The sequence below is a fragment of the Capricornis sumatraensis genome, chromosome 9 (assembly GCF_032405125.1).
Source record: "Capricornis sumatraensis isolate serow.1 chromosome 9, serow.2, whole genome shotgun sequence".
Classification (NCBI taxonomy): Eukaryota; Metazoa; Chordata; class Mammalia; order Artiodactyla; family Bovidae; genus Capricornis; species Capricornis sumatraensis.
The window spans coordinates 107,854,498-107,872,812 of record NC_091077.1 but is presented as its reverse complement, the minus strand read 5'-3'; the positions used below and the strand labels follow the sequence as shown (position 1 = coordinate 107,872,812).

General features: G+C 46.5%; 1 protein-coding gene across 1 annotated transcript in view; it reads right to left on the bottom strand.

The window, feature by feature from the left end:
* Positions 1-18,315, bottom strand: part of MAN2A1 (mannosidase alpha class 2A member 1) — a 197,526-nt gene that overhangs the window by 156,023 nt on the left and 23,188 nt on the right. Inside the window, exon 2 of the mRNA XM_068979768.1 lies at positions 2,042-2,299. Coding sequence (XP_068835869.1) covers positions 2,042-2,299 — 258 coding nt within the window. The remainder of the gene's footprint in view (positions 1-2,041; positions 2,300-18,315) is intronic.

Genomic DNA, 18,315 nt, shown 5'->3' with positions numbered 1-18,315 from the left:
CAGAGACATTACTTTGCCAGCAAAGGTCCATCTAGTCAAGGCTATGGTTCTTGCAGTGGTCATGTATGGAGTGAGAGTTGGACTATGAAGAAAGCTGAGCACCGAAGAATTGATGCTTTTGAACTGTGGTGTTGTAGAAGACTCTTGAGAGCCCCTTGGACTGCACGGAGATCCAACCAGTCCATCCTAAAGGAGATCAGTCCTGGATGTTCATTGGAAGGACTGATGCTGAAGCTGAAACTCCAATACTTTGGCCACCTCATGCGCAGAAATGACTCATTTGAAAAGACTGTGATACTGGAAAAGACTGAAGGCAGGAGAAGGGGACGACAGAGGATGAGATGGTTGGATGCTGTCACTGACTTGATGGACATGAATTTGAGTGAACTCCAGGAGTTGGTGATGGACAGGGAGGCCTGGCGTGCTGTGGTCCATGGGGTCACAAAGAGTTGGACACGACTAAGTGACAGAACTGAATTGAATTAAACATAAATCAATTATATTTAAATTATTAATGACATCATTCAAGATGCTCCTATTCTTATTTTTTCTGCACTTGATATTCTCAGAGAAATGTCAATACATCTCATTATGATTTTATATTTTTCTTTTCCCTCATATTTCTTCTGATTTCTCCTTTACGTATCTTTGCTTCTTTATTGTTAAGGTGTCTAATGATTAATGTCATCTATCTTCTTTGTGAATTGTACCTTCTATCATTAAAAATATTCATCTTTGTTTCATTTAAAAAAAAAAAGAATCCAGGGTAGAGGAAAGTCTCTGTAAATAAATGCAAAAGTGTAAAGAAAATAAAATCATACTACCTAGATAGGAAAAAATAAACAAATAGATAAATGAAAGATAGAAGTTATTTGAAATCCAAAACGCAATATCTCAAAATTAAAATCCAATAATTATTATCTGAAAGTAGCCTTAAATATTACTGGGCAGCAAACTAAAAATAGTAGAAATAAAAACAGGATCAAACTAAAATTCATAAATAAACCCTTTATAAGAAAGGAAATCAATCAAAAAAACGAATAGCCTTATAGATCATAAAGAGAATGAGAATATCTCATGAAAATGGTAAAACTTCTCATGTTTAGGGCAATATATATCCCTAAACATTACACACACACACGTATACATACACACATGTATGTGTACACACATGTATACACATGTATCTGTACATGTGTGCATGTATCATATATATACATATATTTGATATATGTATATATGTTTATATATATTTATGTATATAAATATATATTTCCCTAAATTGATTATGTTTAGGGAAATATATATCAACTTCCTTTTAAATAACTGCATAACTAATTTTTAAAATACAGCTCTGACTAAACCAAAAAAAGGAAAATTGTTGAAATTAATTTTGATGATATATTTTAACCCAATATATTCAAAATATTACCATCCCAATACATAATCAAAATAAAATAAGCAAGATATTTTACATTCTTCTGTCCACACTAAATCTTCAACACTTTGTGTGGATCTCAGTGCATATCTCAACTCAGACTCGCCACACTTGGCGTGCTGCACAACCACAGGTGGCCAGCAACCTCCATCCGGGACAGCTCCAGAGCTCTTCCCTTCCCCTCGCACACAGGCATATGCAGTGAAAAGAAGGCAACGGTACACGTGTGAGACTTGTTATGTATAACAGATATACAGAAAAAGCAGGGCTTTTCTTGTATTCTCTAAAGGAAGGGGGAAAAATTCTCTTTGCCAAGATTTAAACCTCTAAAGGTCTTCAAGTAATATAGAAAATAAAACCCAAGAAGCACACAGAAAAAGCCATAGTCACATAGTATAAAAGAAAGAAAAACTAGGAGAAACACAGAATTACAGAATTTTATCACTAAAAAGAACATCAATGATCATGTGACCAATTAAATGATTTCACAAAAATAGAAACTGTAATCCAAAGAATTTAGCAACTATAAACAGGTACCAAATCAAATCTAAAAAGACAAAAACAAATCAAATCCCAGTGCTTACTGATGAATGCGTACATTACCTGCACATCTGGACTGTGGCTTCCACTCTGTGAAGCAAACAGGCAGTCTCCAGGGTCAACTGCGAGGGACGGATGTTTCGCCGGCAGAATAGGCGAGCCAGCACCATGGCTGAAGTTGCCTTTCGAGTTTTTCGTACCATCCTCCACAGATTCACTCAAATTGATGACCGAGTCTCTAATATTTGAGATGATTTCATTATTCTCAGCTAGCAAACGTTCCAAATGGTCTATTTTTTCTTGCAACATTGAAAGCTGGCCCTATAATAAAAAAAAAAAAGACAGCTACATGAAACTCTAAGATAGCTCTACTGAGACAGACAATGTTTTTCTTTAAACTGTGTGCCTGAACAAGAGGGTAGCCACTCACCCCCCACTCTTCTCTTTTCTCAGCGGCGTCACTGACAGCATGAGCAGCTGGCAGGGTTAAACGCCAGTGAACGGCAGAAAGCCCTTGTTTAGTCCCATTTTAAAATGTGCAAAGCACAGACCAAGAATATTTGGGCCTATAGTTCCTATTGCCCCAAACCCAGTCCTAAAAGACCTTCAGGCCTCTAAAATCACTAAGTGCAATGCCATTTTATATTCAGGTACGAAATTTTAAATTGAGGTACAAATGAGTCCAGTTACTTAAAAGAACAAAAAGGTATGAACTGGAAAATGGCTGTCCGATTTCAACCAGTAACACCAGTGAACAATCCTAAACAAGAGCTGCCATCAACAGAAGCATCTCGTCAGCTCTTTCAATGAGCTGTGCTAAGAGAAGCCTGGCACAGGCCTCCCCGGCAGCTGCCCTGGAAGCCATTTAGACTGCTGCTGCCCTACTGTGTGCCTCTGTTCCTGTTAACTGATCCTCGCACGCAGGGGCCTGCCGCCTCTAAACAAACACTCTCCTTCATAGAATAGGCCTGCAACCTCTGATCTATAGGAGGCTGCTATTTCTGTCACGCATGTCCGAGTAAAGGGGCTTCTCTGGTGGGTCAGTCAGTCAAGAATCCATCCAGTGCGGGAGACTGCCTGCCACGTGACAGACAGGCCAGGGCTCAACCCCAGGGTCGGGAGGATGCCTGGGAGGAGGAAGCGGCGATCGACTTCCGTCGCCATCTGCATCTTGTTCACTCCGATATCCTGGGTCCCAAGACACAGTACTTAAATGCATGTCACAGAGCTCTCTACACTTCCTCCACGCAACAAGACTGCTTTAGTGAACACCCTCTGTGCAGGCACAGTGCTGCATGCTAGAAAGGCAGATGGGCATGAGATATGGTTCCCTACATCGAGCAAACAAGGCGACCCCGTGTCCGTGCCACAGCAGCAGCCTGCCCCACGGCTGCAAAAGCCAAATGAAGAGTTAACAGATGCAAAAGCCACATGAAGGGTTAACAGAATAAACGCACAGCAGCAGCCTGCCCCACGGCTGCAAAAAAGGCCACATTAAGGTTTAACAAAATAAACGCATAGAAAGCAGAACGAATCTGGACACCCAGAAACAAAATTCCTCTCACCAGTAAATAACACAAAGACAGAAAGGAGAAAAGGAAAAACATCTACATGTCCCAAAGTGAAGGGCTGGTCAAACAATAACTAACATCACGAGTAGTTTTTACTCACTAAAAACTTAGAAATACAACTTCTTTTAAAAATTGAGAAGCCATTTTCAGAAGATAAAGTGATGAAAACACAGTTTTAAAACTGTATGTATGACAGGATTACTCACTTTTTTAATAAAAGATACATACAGAAATAAATAAGCAGGGTGACAATATACAGCCTTGACGCACTCCTTTTCCTATTTGGAACCAGTCTGTTGTTCCATGTCCAGTTCTAACTGACCTGCATACAGGTTTCTCAAGAGGCAGATCAGGTGGTCTGGTCTGCAGATGGTGACTGCAGCGATGAAATAAAAAGACGCTTACTCCTTGGAAGGAAAGTTATGACCAACCTAGACAGCATATTAAAAAGCAAAGACATTACTTGGCCAAAAAGGTCTGTCTAGTCAAAGCTTATAGTTTTTCCAATAGTCATGTATGGATGTGAGAGTTGGACTATAAAGAAAGCTGAGCGCCAAAGAGTTGATGCTTTTGAACTGTGGTGTTGGAGAAGACCCTTGAGAGTCCCTTGGACTGAGAGGTGAGCCAACCAGTCCATCCTAAAGGAAATCAGACCTGAGTGTTCACTGGAAAGACTAATGCTGAAGCTGAAACTCCAATAATTTGGACACCTGATGCAAACAGCTGACTCATGGGAAAAGACGCTGATGCTGGGAGAGATTGAAGGCAGGAGGAGAAGGGGACGACAGAGGATGAGATGGCTGGATGGCATCACCGACTCAATGGACATGAGTTTGAGTAAACTCCGCGAGTTGGTGATGGACAGGGAGGCCTGGCGTGCTGCAGTCCATGGGCTCGCAAAGAGTCGGACACGACTGAGCGACTGAACTGAACTGACGTACAGAAAGCTGTAATCAAGGCGGTAAAAACTGGTTACAGGTATTTATACTTTCTTTAGTCTGTTATGAGTGGTTGTGGATTTTATAATGGGAAAGCCAAGAGAAAGAAAAATTCTAGTCCCAGGTACTGGCCAGTTCAACAAGAGGAGGGAAAAAAGATCAACAGTGCTATCTGCCAAGAGAAGGCCACTTCAGCAAACTGTGTGAGAGCTCACAGAAGTCTGAAGGGACTAGGGGAAATGTTTCAGAATAAGAAAAAAGTAAACAAAAGGAGAAGCAATCCAGCAGGCAAGGACCTTCATAGGCAGGGCAGAGACAACGCTGGGGAGGGGTGTCCGGAGCTCTGCCTGCGGAGAGAGAGGAGCTCGCGATGGCAGGAGAGCCCCGCGCCTGAGAGGCGCCCGCACGGCCTCCCCAGGCAGACGCACGCCGGGGCGGGCGGCAGGGCTGCTCCGCCGGGCCAACCCTTGCGACCCCCGCGCTGTACCCCACAGGCTCCTCCGCCCATGGGGCTCCCCAGGCAAGGGCACTGCAGTGGGCTGCCATCTCCACCTTGGGGGGTCTTCCTGGCCCAGGGACTGAGCGCTGGTCTATCACGCTGCATGCAGTCTCCCGCACTGCCCTCGGTCCTTCACGGACTGAGCCGCCAGGGGAGCCCCTACTTAGACACGTCGGACAGAAGTAGCCCCTACAGGTCAGAACGGCAGCCCTTTAAGGCAGCAGGTGGGGTGCCACGTCTCCACAAGGGAGAGCTCAGGCCTGTTCATCAGTGGCGAGAGAAGCAGGAAGCGCAAGGTCTTAGCAAAGAACTCACCCTGCAGGACAAGCCCACTTCTCCTGAAAAGAGAGAGAGACTATGGACCAATCCTTGACTAGAAACGACAAAGCAAAGGAAACCTGATGGGCCGGTGCAGCACTAGCTCAGGGTCCAAAGAGAAGCTAGTTGAACCGTGGAGGCTGCAGGTCAGCAGTTCAGCGACATTACAGAACAAATCTTTATAGACACACATCCATATTGGCTGACTGGTTCTCTAAGGAAAGGTGAAAGGCAAAGCCTTGGCATAACCCAAAGTCCACCCGGGGAAGCTAAAAATATTTCAGAGTTAGGTATATAGTTGTCAAATCTATATACATTTTCCTAAATGGACCAACAAAGGTCTGTCTAGTCAAGGCTCTGATTTTTCCAGTAGTCATGTATGGATGTGAGAGTTGGACTATAAAGAAAGCTTAGCACTGAAGAATTGATGCTTCTGAATTCTGGTGTTGGAGAAGACTCTTGAGAGTCCCTTGGACTGCAAGGAGATCCAACCAGTCCATCATAAAGGAGATCAGTCCTGAATACTCATAGGAAGGACTGATGCTGAAGCTGAAATTCCAATACTTTGGCCACCTGATGTGAAGAGGTGACTCATTGTAAAAGACCCTGATGCTGGGAAAGGTTGAAGGCGGGAGGAGAAGGGGACAACAGAGGAAGAGATGGTTGGGTGGCATCACCAACTCAATGGGCATGAGTTTGAGTAAACTCTGGACAGGGAGGCCTGGACTTCTGTGGTCCATGAGGTCGAAAAGAGTCGTACACAACTGAGCGACTGAACTGAACTGAAATGCACTATCAAAGGTTGTCTGAAATAAGGGAAAATTTTTCTTCACTCATCATCACAATACCCCAGACTGAGGCTTTCTGAAATCACTTCTGATGAGTTCTGTTGAATATTTCCAGCACCAGACACAAGCCTACTTCAGTGATACTTACAATTTCTACCATGGCAGATAACAACAGTAAATCAAGTTCCTCTGATTCCAAGCAGAATTAGAGCGTGTTGACTTGTCTGGCCTGCAGTAAAAGCTACACACCCATAAAATAAAACCTTAGTCTAAAATACCACCATTCCAGAGCTTTTAAAGATGCCACGTATTTTACCAGACACTTACAATGTATAAATTAATTCATGGGTGCTAAGTTTCTCCAGACCTTTCTGTACTTTGAGGAAAAGATAATTTTGGAGCCATGCACAGTGCAAAGTTACTTGCAGCTTAAAAGAACACACTGAAAAAGTTAATTAAGTTCCTTTTGGGAATGTTCTCACTGTGACCCCAGTCCCATAACCCATGGATGATAGTACTATGCAAAATAAACATTACAGGTGATCGGTGTTCCACAGAAAAGGATCCGGCTGGCACTTAAGATGGCTTTTAAGTTCACTGTAGCTTTAAAGAAACAATGAATGATCAGTACCTGGATTCTGTGCTGAATAATAAGTCCATAGAGAAAATCATGGCCTGGGGATACGTTAGCATAATGGTCTAGTGAGAATCATTTTTTAAACTATATTATGCGGTAGAATAAAGTCTTGCTCCAAACAGCTAAAATTCCTGAAATACACATACTTCCATAAGCAAAATCTGTACACATGTCACAGAAGAGTGATATGACTTTAAAAAGATACACTTGCAGTCTGCATTAAAGTAACAGAAATCATAGATAATGTTTCAATTATGCTGACAAGTCAAAGAACACTGATAGTAATACTGAAAAAGACAATTTTCTGCAGGGCAAGAAAATCACTTGTGAGAAAACCACTTTACTCTTTGATTTGCTAATCAGCTCTAAAGGAAGGCCACAGTGTTGACTGCCACAGAGTGGGAAAGAAGGTCGCAATACTTGATTTATTCTGCTTTTGGTGAAAGAGAATAACTGAGTAAAGGAAAAAAAAAATCATCACTGATAGCAAAGACTTCTAAGAGAAAATTCAGAGCCCACTACCAGCAAATCAGGACCAGTACTCACAATGCCCTGTGAGCAGAATCAATCTATGCACATCTACTGCTAAATTAAAAAGTCATCATGCAATTATCTGCCCATATAAGGCACTCGCTCCTGGGGTTGGCCTCACTGTGATCACCCGAGCACGGCTCCATCTGCACATCACTCTTCCTTCCTGTTACAGCTGAAAAGAGTATGTGCCCTCCTCTCTCTCTGCTTCAAAGGCCAACACTCCACTGCTGATCTCTACACCCATCAATGGCTCAATTCCCTCAACACTGCTTCATCAAATTCCCCTTCGAAAGGTAACGCCGCCTCAATAGTATAACATTCAGTTCACTTCAGTTCAGTCGCTCAGCCCTGTCCAACTCTTTGCGACCCCATGAACCGCAGCACGCCAGGCCTCCCTGACCATCACCAACTCCCGGAGTTCACCCAAACTCATGTGATCACAGTGAGGCCAAACCCAGGAGCGAGTGCCTTATATGGGCAGATAATTGCATGATGACTTTTTAATTTAGCAGTAGGTGTACATAGATTGATTCTGCTCACAGGGCATTGTGAGTACTGGTCCTTATTTGAGTCGGTGACGCCATCCAGCCATCTCATCCTCTGCCGTACCCTTCTCCTCCTGCCCTCAATCCCTCCCAGCATCAGGGTCTTTTAAATTGAGTCAACTCTTCACGTCAGGCGGCCAAAGTATTGGAGTTTCAGCTTCAGCATCAGTCCTTCCAATGAACAGCCAGGACTGATCTCCTTAGGATGGACTGGCTGGATCTCCTTGCAGTCCAAGGGACTCAAAAGAGTCTTCTCCAACACCACAGTGCAAACGCATCAATTCTTCGGCGCTCAGCTTTCTTCACAGTTCAACTCTCACATCCATACATGACCACTGGAAAAACCACAGCCTTGACTAGACGGACCTTTGTGGGCAAAGTAATGTCTCTGCTTTCCTTCCAAGGAGTAAGCATCTTTTAATTTCATGGCTGCAGTCACCATCTGCAGTGATTTTGGAGCCCAGAAAAATGAAGTCAGCCACTGTTCCACTGCTTCCCCATCTATTTCCCATGAAGTGATGGGACCGGATGCCATGATCTTAATTTTCTGAATGTTGAGCTTTAAGCCAACTTTTTCACCCTCCTCTTTCACTTTCATCAAGAGGCTTTTTAGTTCCTCTTCACTTTCTGCCATAAGGGTGGTGTCATCTGCATATCCAAGGTTATTGATATTTCTCCCAGCAATCTTGATTCCAGCTTGCGCTTCTTCCAGCCCAGCGTTTCTCATGATGTACTCTGCATAAAAGTTAAATAAGCAGGGTGACAATATACAGCCTTGACATACTCCTTTTCCTACTTGTAACCAGTCTGTTGTTCCATGTCCAGTTTTAACTGTTGCTTCCTGACCTGCACACAGATTTCTCAAGAGGCAGGTCAGGTGGTCTGGTATGCCCATCTCTTTCAGGATTTTCCACAGTTTATTGTGATCCACACAGTCAAAGGCTTTGGCATAGTCAGTAAAGCAGAAGCAGATGTTTTTCTGGAATTCTCTTGCTTTTTCGATGATCCAGCGGATGTTGGCAATTTGATCTCTGGTTCCTCTGCCTTTTCTAAACCAGCTTGAACATCAGGGAGTTCATGGTTCATGTATTGCTGAAGCCTGGCTTGGAGAATTTTGAGCATTACTTTACTAGCATGTGAGATGAGTGCAATTGTGCAGTAGTTTGAGCATTCTTTGCATTGCCTTTCTTTGAGATTGGAATGAAAACTGACCTTTTCCAGTCCTGTGGCCACTGCTGAGTTTTCCCAATTTGCTGGCATATTGAGTGCAGCACTTTCACAGCATCATCCTTCAGGATTTGAAATAGCTCAACTGGAATCCCATCACCTCCACTAGCTTTGTTCGTAGTGATGCTTCCTAAGGACCACTTGACTTCACATTCCAAGCTGTCTGGCTCTAGGTGAGTGATCACACCATCGTGATTATATTAGGTCAAAGAATATGAAATTACCATTCTCTTAAGCTAGAAATAGTCAAATGTCACCAGTTTCTCAGGGTTCAACTTAATACTACAACCCATCCAAAAAACCTCTGGTGTTTCCCTCAGTCCCGCCATTCCCTTCAAGGGCCCTACCCATTACCAAAAACACCTGCAGAGCAAGGCCACACAATAGTGAACACTGGCGTTTGGAACAGAGACAGGCTCATTACAGGGCTATGGGGGGAGGTGGGGCGCTCAGGCCCCGAGAGCCCCGGGTTACTGAAAGCTTCAGCACGCGCTCTGCTAGAATGGGGCAGGAGGGACGCGGTGAGCTGATGCAGGCTTCATGGTGTCAGACCCTTTGTCCCAGAGGTCACCACGGTCAGGTAACCATGGTCTTGCAATCTCTCTCGAAGGGATGTTTTTCTCTGTCCTCACAAGAAAGGGCAAGTCCAGGTGCCAGCCAAGAGGAGGCGGTCTCAGCGACGGCCCCCTCAGGGCCAGGGCCCAGACCCTGCCCTGGTCATCTGAGGAGCCGGTCCGGACCCAGCTGGCCCGCGGGCTCCGCAGGCGCTGCGAGGGCGGCCCCAGGGGCCCAGGCTGCGTCCCTGCACGTGGCCGCTGCCGCTGGGGGGCAGAGGTGCGCGGGGGAGGGTCCCCGCCACCCCAGGCCTGGGCTGTGGGGAGACGGAGCCCTCGGGGGCCTACCCGCCTGCTCCCGGGCCTACAGCCCAGCGGCTGCTCGGAGGCCAAAGAGCCGGGTGCTCCGGGGAGAAAGTGGGGTGCCTGTGACCTCTGACCTCGCTCTCTGCCCAGGGACCACCCTCTGGGCAGCGGAAGCACTGAGCTCACTCAGGGACTGCTGGCATGCGGGAGGGGGAGGGGCCCACCCGGACCAACGGCGGAGCAGGACCTCCGAGGGGCCAGCGACTCCTGCCTGCTCGGGAGCGGAGGCTAAGGGCGCAGGGCAGTGGCTGCGCTACGGGCTGCCCTGGCTGCCCTCCATTACAGCCACTGTTTCCACTGTTTCCCCATCTATCTGCCATGAAGTGATGGGACCAGGTGCCACGATCTTAGTTTTCTGAATGTTGAGCTTTAAGCCAACTTTTTCAGTCTCCTCTTCCGCTTCCATCAAGAGGCTCTTCAGTTCTTCGCTTTCTACGCAGCCACGCCCTTCTCCTGTGCTGCTCTTAGGCCCTCAGGCGTGTCCGACTCTTTCCGACCCCAAGGGCTGTAGCCTCCAGGCTCCTCCGTCCACGGGATTCTCCAGCAAGAACACTGGAGTCGCCATGCCCTCCTGCAGGGGATCTCCCTGCTGCAGGGACTGAACCCAGGTCTCCCACGCTGCAGACGGGTTCCTCCTGTCTGCGCCGCCAGGGCAGCCTGCCCCCTGCCTCCCTCCGCCCCCAGCCTGCCCCCTGCCTCGCCCAGGCCTGCGCGGGCCCCTCTAAGCCGCGCTCCGCCGCTTCCCAGATGCCCGCTCGGCACAGTCTTCTCCAGGCGTCCGCTCCACAGTAGGCCTCCTCGTGTCACACTTCAGGTCAGCTTACTGTTTTGCTTCTTCCACTGTATTTCTGCCTATTTTATTCATGTGTTCTTTCCCCATCTTCGTCACTAAATGAATCACTATAGTTACAACAGGCACTACAGCTGCTTACTCACCACTGTACCCACGGTATGCTGATGCCGAGCACAATGCCTGGCACAAAGCAGAACTGAAAATATTTACTTTAAAAAAACAAGTGTGTAACATTTTTTTCTAAGACAAAGAAGCAGGAACCGTCATTTTGTGGCACATACACCTATAGTAAAAATACAAATAAAAATGAAACTAGCAATTTTTGAAGAAAGATAAAATCTTCACTGTAACCCAAAACGCACGTAAGAAAAGAGGAGCCCTAAATAAACAGGGTGCTCTTTATGGACCGTCTGGGAAATGAGAGAGAAAGTGATCCTATTCAGCCACAGGGTGACCATTATGACCTCGTGAGTAGAGCAAAAAATGTGGTTTCCTTTCTAAAGCAAAGATTATGGATTCTGTACAGTCCAATCAAATGTTTTCAGGCCTCACAACCGTCAGTAACTGTGGCTCAATGAGCTATGATTTTCAGCTGACGAGGGTGACTGAGGGCGTTTGAACCCTGAGACAATTCTAGAATCCTTCCTACAACGTTAGTGATATGAAATCTTCATGCAACCAAGTCAAACTTATAATCAAGGGAACTCTAGAGGAAACAATATCACATGTATATAACCAGCATTCTGAAGAGGCAGCGTTCTAAAGAAGAGAGCTTGACCCCTGATGCTTCTTCCCCTTTGAATCTAATTTTGTTAGTCAGCTATCACTCTAGCACATCAGGATTTTTCTGCATTTGGATTCTGTCACTAAAGTGCCCTTCATGTAGTGAGTGTAGCTGGGTGAACAGGCTCCAACAGTGACCATCAAGACTCACTGTAAAGGCTGCTCAAAAGTACAAATCCCTGGGATCCACCCTGGAATGCCACGTAGGGCCCCAGGAACTGGAATGCTCATGCTCCACAGGTCACTCTGGCGATCATTCAGGTTTGGGACCTGTGGCTCTGAAGGCACGCATCTCAGTGAGGCAGCGGGGGCCCCAGCCTCCAGAACCTAATGCCTGATGGTCTGAGGTGGAGCTGACGCAGCAATAAAAAGGGCACAAGATACGTGAGGTGCCCCAATCTTCCCGAACCTCACCCCCAACCTCGGTCAGTGGAAAACTTCCACAAAACCAACCCCTGGTGCCAAAAACATTGGAGGCTGCCGCCTAAGAGGATGCAGCAGTCAGCCAGCCATCGGCAAAGCATCCCCCGGCTCCCACAGGGGGCGTGAACTCACAGCCGCACCACCGGATACTCTGTTTAAGCCAGGCAGTGGCTTTCACCCATCTCAGGTCCTTGCGGCAGGAGGTCACGTTTTTATTTTTAATAGCAGCAAATAATGGTTACTTTTATTTTTAATGATTCCTTTTACCAAATAAAGGTACAACCAGTTTAGCTAAAAAGTTAAAAGTACATGGGTTCTGGATCACACTATGTGGGTTCTAATCCTAGTTTCAGCACTTACCAGCACTGTGACCTTGAGAAAGTAGCTTAACTTTTGGAAGCCTCAGTTTCATTCTCGGCAAAATGTGGTGCTCATACCCACTGCTTGCAATGGTTATAAATGAATTAGTACTGAGTCTGCCACCCATGGGACGGGCTTCCCTGGTGGCTCAGACAGTCAAGAATCTGCCTGCAATGCAGGAGACACAGAGACCGGGTTCGATCCCTGGGTCGGGAAGACCCCCTGGAGAAGGGAACGGCCACCCACTCCAGTATACTGGCCGGGAGAATGCCATGGACAGAGGGGTCTGGCGGGCTACAGTCCATGGGGCCGCAAAGAGACAGACACGACTGAGCGACTAACACTTTCACCTTTGCCACCAAGTAAACACTCAAGAAGACATCACTGCTGCTACTGCTGTAGCCAAGGTTTGGCTTTCTAAAATTACATTGAAGGGAACAGCAACTGTGATTAAGAGCAGACTCTAAACCAAGTCAAACGAGTGGCGTCACCAAAACAGCGGCATGGAAGACCCTCACCTCCATCTTCCTACAAAGATCAACAATCAGACAGTTATCCACAAACAAAATTGTTCTGGGAGAGCTCTGGAGGCTACTTACAGAATTTCAGCAACACAGTGGAACAAAAAACCCTCGAGAATACCACACACAGAAAGAAAGACGGCAGCTTCACTGTGCCTGCCTCACCCCATCCCCCAAGCTGGCGTTGCTCAATGCCGAGAGGGAACTCCACAGCTGGAGAGAGTCCCTCTTTCTGGGAAAGGGAAGCAGAGTAAGGGGCCAAGGTCCTCGGCGCTCTGGAGCACTGCGCGCAGAGACACACAGAGACCGGGAGGCATGGGAGAGCGGGCTCCGGGGAGCAGTCTCAGAGCCGGGGAGGGAGAGGCTCTGAGGCCTGTCTCCCGGAGAAAGACTCAGCTGCCGCCCCTGGAGGAGCCCCGCAGGCCCCACCAGCTCCCGCCCAGAGGCGGGCACGCTCCCCGACACCAGCCCCCAAGCCCCGTCCTGCTCTCCCCACCCAGCCTCTCTGGAGCCCGGCAGCCACACCAGCAGCCGCTTCAGGACTCTGGGGCGGTCAGCCAGGCATTGCAAGGTGCTGCCAACCTGATGCCCGTCAGCAGCCTCCGTTTCCTCCGCACACAACACTGTGCAGCCTGGGAAGGCAGGCCAGCAGACAGGCCCCGCAGCGGCGTGTCGGCCAGGACGAGGCCCCGTCTGCGGTCACTGCAGGCACCACTATGCCCGCAGGCACAGGCCCGCTAGCTGTCATCTGCGTGACACCTGACCGCCTGCCCCCAGGGCTCCACTGCATGCCCACCATGGGACTGAGCCGCCACCGGAAGACACAACCAGCAGGACGCCTGCCACCACCTGCGCAGCCACAGTGGCCCCAGCTTTGCTGCCCGACTTGGAGCCCCACAGCTACATGCGTGTCTGCAACCAGCCCGGCCACCGCCCTGGGCCCTGCAGCCGGCACCACAGCCAGATGCATGCGCACCCCCACGCTGGCCATCGTGCCATACGGTCTGATGCGGAGCTGCTGAACCCAGGAGGGCCCCTTAGGACTCAAACAGCCCTGGAGCCCTCTGCAAACAGCTGCAGCACTCGCCAGCAACCGCACACACCAATGCGACGGAATGCAGGGGCCTGAGCCAAAAGACATCACACTGCCCCCAAAGCTGATGCAGCCACACGTGGCTCACTGCAGCCTGACCCACCAGACCTGGTGTCACAGCGTGCTCGGCATGCCGCACGCACGGGGAGAGGCTGCAGCCACGAAGCCTGGGAGGGGACACTGCTTCTTAAATTCAGGTACCTTTACTAGGCTACAGGGGACACAAGGAATCAGGGAAGCATGACTCCACCAAAGGAATACAGTAAACCCCCAGTAACTAGTCCCAAACAAAGAAGATACAGGATTGCCCAACAAATCATTCAAAATACTTGTTGAAAAGGTGCTCAGAGATACAAGAGAACACAGATAAGGAATACACGAATATCAGAAACACAATATAACAACAAAATGAGACGCCCAATGAAGAGAAGGAAACTACATGCAAGACCCAAACAGGAAATTGTGAGCTGAAGAACACAGTGACCAACAGAAGTGCTAACATCAGACGTGACCAAGCAGAAGAAAGGACGTGTGAGCTCAAAGACAGACCAATCGAAGCCATCCCACCAGAGGAGAAACAAGGAAAAGGAATGAGAGAATTTACAAGCCTGCATGTTCTGTGGTGTACCAGTAAAAGGCCCAGTCTGCAAGCGACTGGACTTTGAGAAGGAGCAGGATGCAGAAAGCTTCTTGAATGAAATAACAGCAGAGAACGTTCCCAAACTAAGGGGAGATTTGAACATCAGGTTCATGAAGCTAACAGGTCACCAAATAAACTTACAGAGATCCACACCAAGACACAGCATAATAAGACTGACAAGAGTTAAAGACAAAGGAAAAGCTAAACAGCAAGAAGAGGAAAAAAGGCCCGTAAATTTTAGGGGAACCCCCCATTAGGCTACTGGTGGACTTCTAAGCAGGAATCGTAGATACCTTGCAGGGCAGGAGAGAGTGGGATGATAAATTTAAAGTGCTGAAAGAAGAATAATGCCAACCAAGGATACCTCACCTGGCAGAACTCTCTCTAAGAAATGAAGAGGAGATAAAGACTCTCCTAGACAAACAAAAGTCAAGAGAACTTACTACCACAACACCTGTCTTACAAGAAATTCTGTAAAAAAATCTGCAAGCTGAAAACATACTTATTAGTAAAACAAAAACAGAAAATGCAAACCACACTGCTAAAGGTAAGTATGTAGTCAAATTCACAATACTCTAATACTGTAATATGGTAGCCTGTAGTGTTACTTCTAACTAAAAAAAAGTTAACAAGAGCATTAAAATAAGTATTAGCTAAAGTAACTTGTCAGTGGATATACAATACAAAAGAAGTAAATCATGACATCAAAACATCAAAAGGGAGAGTAAAAGGTAAGTTTTTTGTCTATGATCAAGGGTAACTTGTTATCATGGTAAAATAGACTGTTATAACTACAGAATAGAAAGGAGAGATAAGAAAGCCTTCCTCAGCGATCAGTGCAAAGAAATAGAGGAAAACAACAGAATGGGAAACACTAGAGATCTCTTCAAGAAGATTAGAGATAAGGGAACATTTCATGGAAAGATGGGCTCGATAAAGGACAGAAATGGTATGGACCTAACAGAAGCAGAAGATATTAAGAAGAGGTGGCAAGAATACACAGAAGAACTGTACAAATAAGAGCTTCACGACCAAGATAATCACAATGGTTTGATCACTCACCTAGAGCCAGACATCCTGGAATGTGAAGTCAAGTGGGCCTTAGGAAGCATCACTACGAACAAAGCTAGTGGAGGTGATGGAATTCCAGGTGAGCTGTTTCAAATCCTGAAAGATGATGCTGTGAAAGTGCTGCACTCAATATGCCAGCAAATTGGGAAAACTCAGCAGTGGCCACAGGACTGGAAAAGGTCAGTTTTCATTCCAATTCCAAAGAAAGGCAATGCCAAAGAATGCTCAAACTACTGCACAATTGCACTCATCTCACATGCTAGTAAAGTAATGCTCAAAATTCTCCAAGCCAGGCTTCAGCAACACATGAACTGTGAACTTCCTGATGTTCAAGCTGGTTTTAGAAAATGCAGAGGAACCAAAGATCAAATTGCCAACATCCGCTGGATCATCGAAAAAGCAAGAGAGTTCCAGAAAAACATCTGCTTCTGCTTTACTGACTATGCCAAAGCCTTTGACTGTGTGGATCACAGTAAACTGTGGAAAATTCTGAAAGAGATGGGAATACCAGACCACCTGACCTGCCTCTTGAGAAACCTATATGCAGGTCAGGAAGCAACAGTTAAAACTGGACATGGAACAATAGACTGGTTCCAAATAGGAAAAGAAGTACATCAAGGCTGTATATTGTCACCCTGCTTATTTACCTTTTATGCAGAGTACATCATGAGAAACGCTGGGCTGGAGGAAGCAGAAGCTGGAATCAAGATTGCCGGGAGAAATATCAATAACCTTGGATATGCAGATGTCACCACCCTTATGGCAGAAAGTGAAGAGGAACTAAAGAGCCTCTTGATGAAAGGGAAAGAGGAGAGTGAAAAAGTTGGCTTAAAGCTCAACATTCAGAAAATTAAGACCATGGCATCTGGTCCCATCACTTCATGGCAAATAGATGGGGAAACAGTGGAAACAGTGGCTGACTTTATTTTTCTGGGCTCCAAAATCACTGCAGATGGTGATTACAGCCACAAAATTAAAAGACACTTATTTCTTGGAAGGAAAGTTATGACCAACCTATGAGAGCATATTAAAAAGCAGAGACATTACTTTGTCAACAAAGGTCCGTCTAGTCAAGGCTATGGTTTTTCCAGTGGTCATGTACGGATGTGAGAGTTGGACTATAGAGAGAGCTGAGTGCTGAAGAATTGATGCTTTTGAGCTGTGGTGTTGGAGAAGACTCTTGAGAGTCCCCTGGACTGCAAAGAGATCCAACCAGTCCATTCTAAAGGAGACCAGTCCTGGGTGTTCATTGGAAGGACTGATGTTGAAGCTGAAACTTCAATACTGTGGCCACCTGATATGAAGAGCTGACTCATTAGAAAAGATCTTGATGCTGGGAAAATTGAGGGCAGAAGGAGAAGAGGACGACAGAGGATGAGATGGCTGGATGGTATCACCGACTCGACTGACATGAGTCTGAGTGAGCTCTGGGAGCTGGTGATGGACAGGGAGGCCTGGCGTGCTGCGGTTCATGGGGTCGCAAAGAGTCGGACACGACTGACTGACTGAACTGACTGACTGAACTACAGAATGTTTCATGTGAGCTTCATCTTCATGTTAACCACAAAGCAAAATGTTACAGCAGATTCACAAAAGATAAAGAGAATCAAAGCATAATGCTACAGAAAGTCAAGTTACAAAGGAAGGCAGCAGGAGAGGGATCGAGAACAAGGGAACCGCAAAACAGCCAGGTAACAAAATGACATCAGTAAGCTCTTACCAACTAGCAATTACTCTAATGGATACGGATTTAATGTGCCAATGAAAAAAGAGTGGCTGGATGGACAAAAAGCAAGACTAACTATATACTGCCCACACAACACTCACTTCTGCTTTAAGGAGGCACAAAGATTTAAAGTGAAGGAGTAGAAAAAAGACATTCCAGAGAATTCTCTGGTGGTCCTGTGGTTGGGACTCAGTGATTTCACTGCCAGGACCCAGGCTGGATCCGTGGCTGGGGAAGTATGATCCCATAAGCTGTGCTGCTGCTGCTGCTGAGTCACTCAGTCGTGTCCAGCTCTGTGCGACCCCACAGACGGCAGCCCACCAGGCTCCCCCGTCCCTGGGATTCTCCAGGCAAGAAGACTGGAGTGGGTTGCCATTTCCTTCTCCAATGCGTGAAAGGGAAAAGTGAAAGTGAAGTTGCTCAGTCATGTCCAACTCTGAGCAACCCCATAGACGGCAGCCCACCAGGCTCCTCCATCCATGGGATTTTCCAGGCAAGAGTATTGGAGTGGGGTGCCATTGCCTTCTCTGACAAGCTGTGCAACTGGGTCAAATAAATAAATAAACTAGCAATATTTTTGAAAAAAAGGTAGTCTGTGCAAATAAAAACCAAAACTGAAGTATAATTCTATCGGACAAAACAAGACTTTAAGCCAAAAATGGCAAAAAGAAACAAAAAAGTCACTATATATCGACAGAATAATCAATTGATCAATAAGATAAAACAATCTTAAACATGTATGTGCCCAACACTGGAGCGCCAAAGTATATCAGGCAATCATTAACAGACTCGAGGGAAAACAGACACTACAGTAACAACAGGAGACTTTACTGCTTAAGCTTGATCCCAACCTCCACTGGATCATCAAAAAAGCAAGCGAGTTCCAGAAAACCATCTACTTCTGCTTTACTGACTACATCTAAGCCTTTGACTGTGTGGATCACAACAAA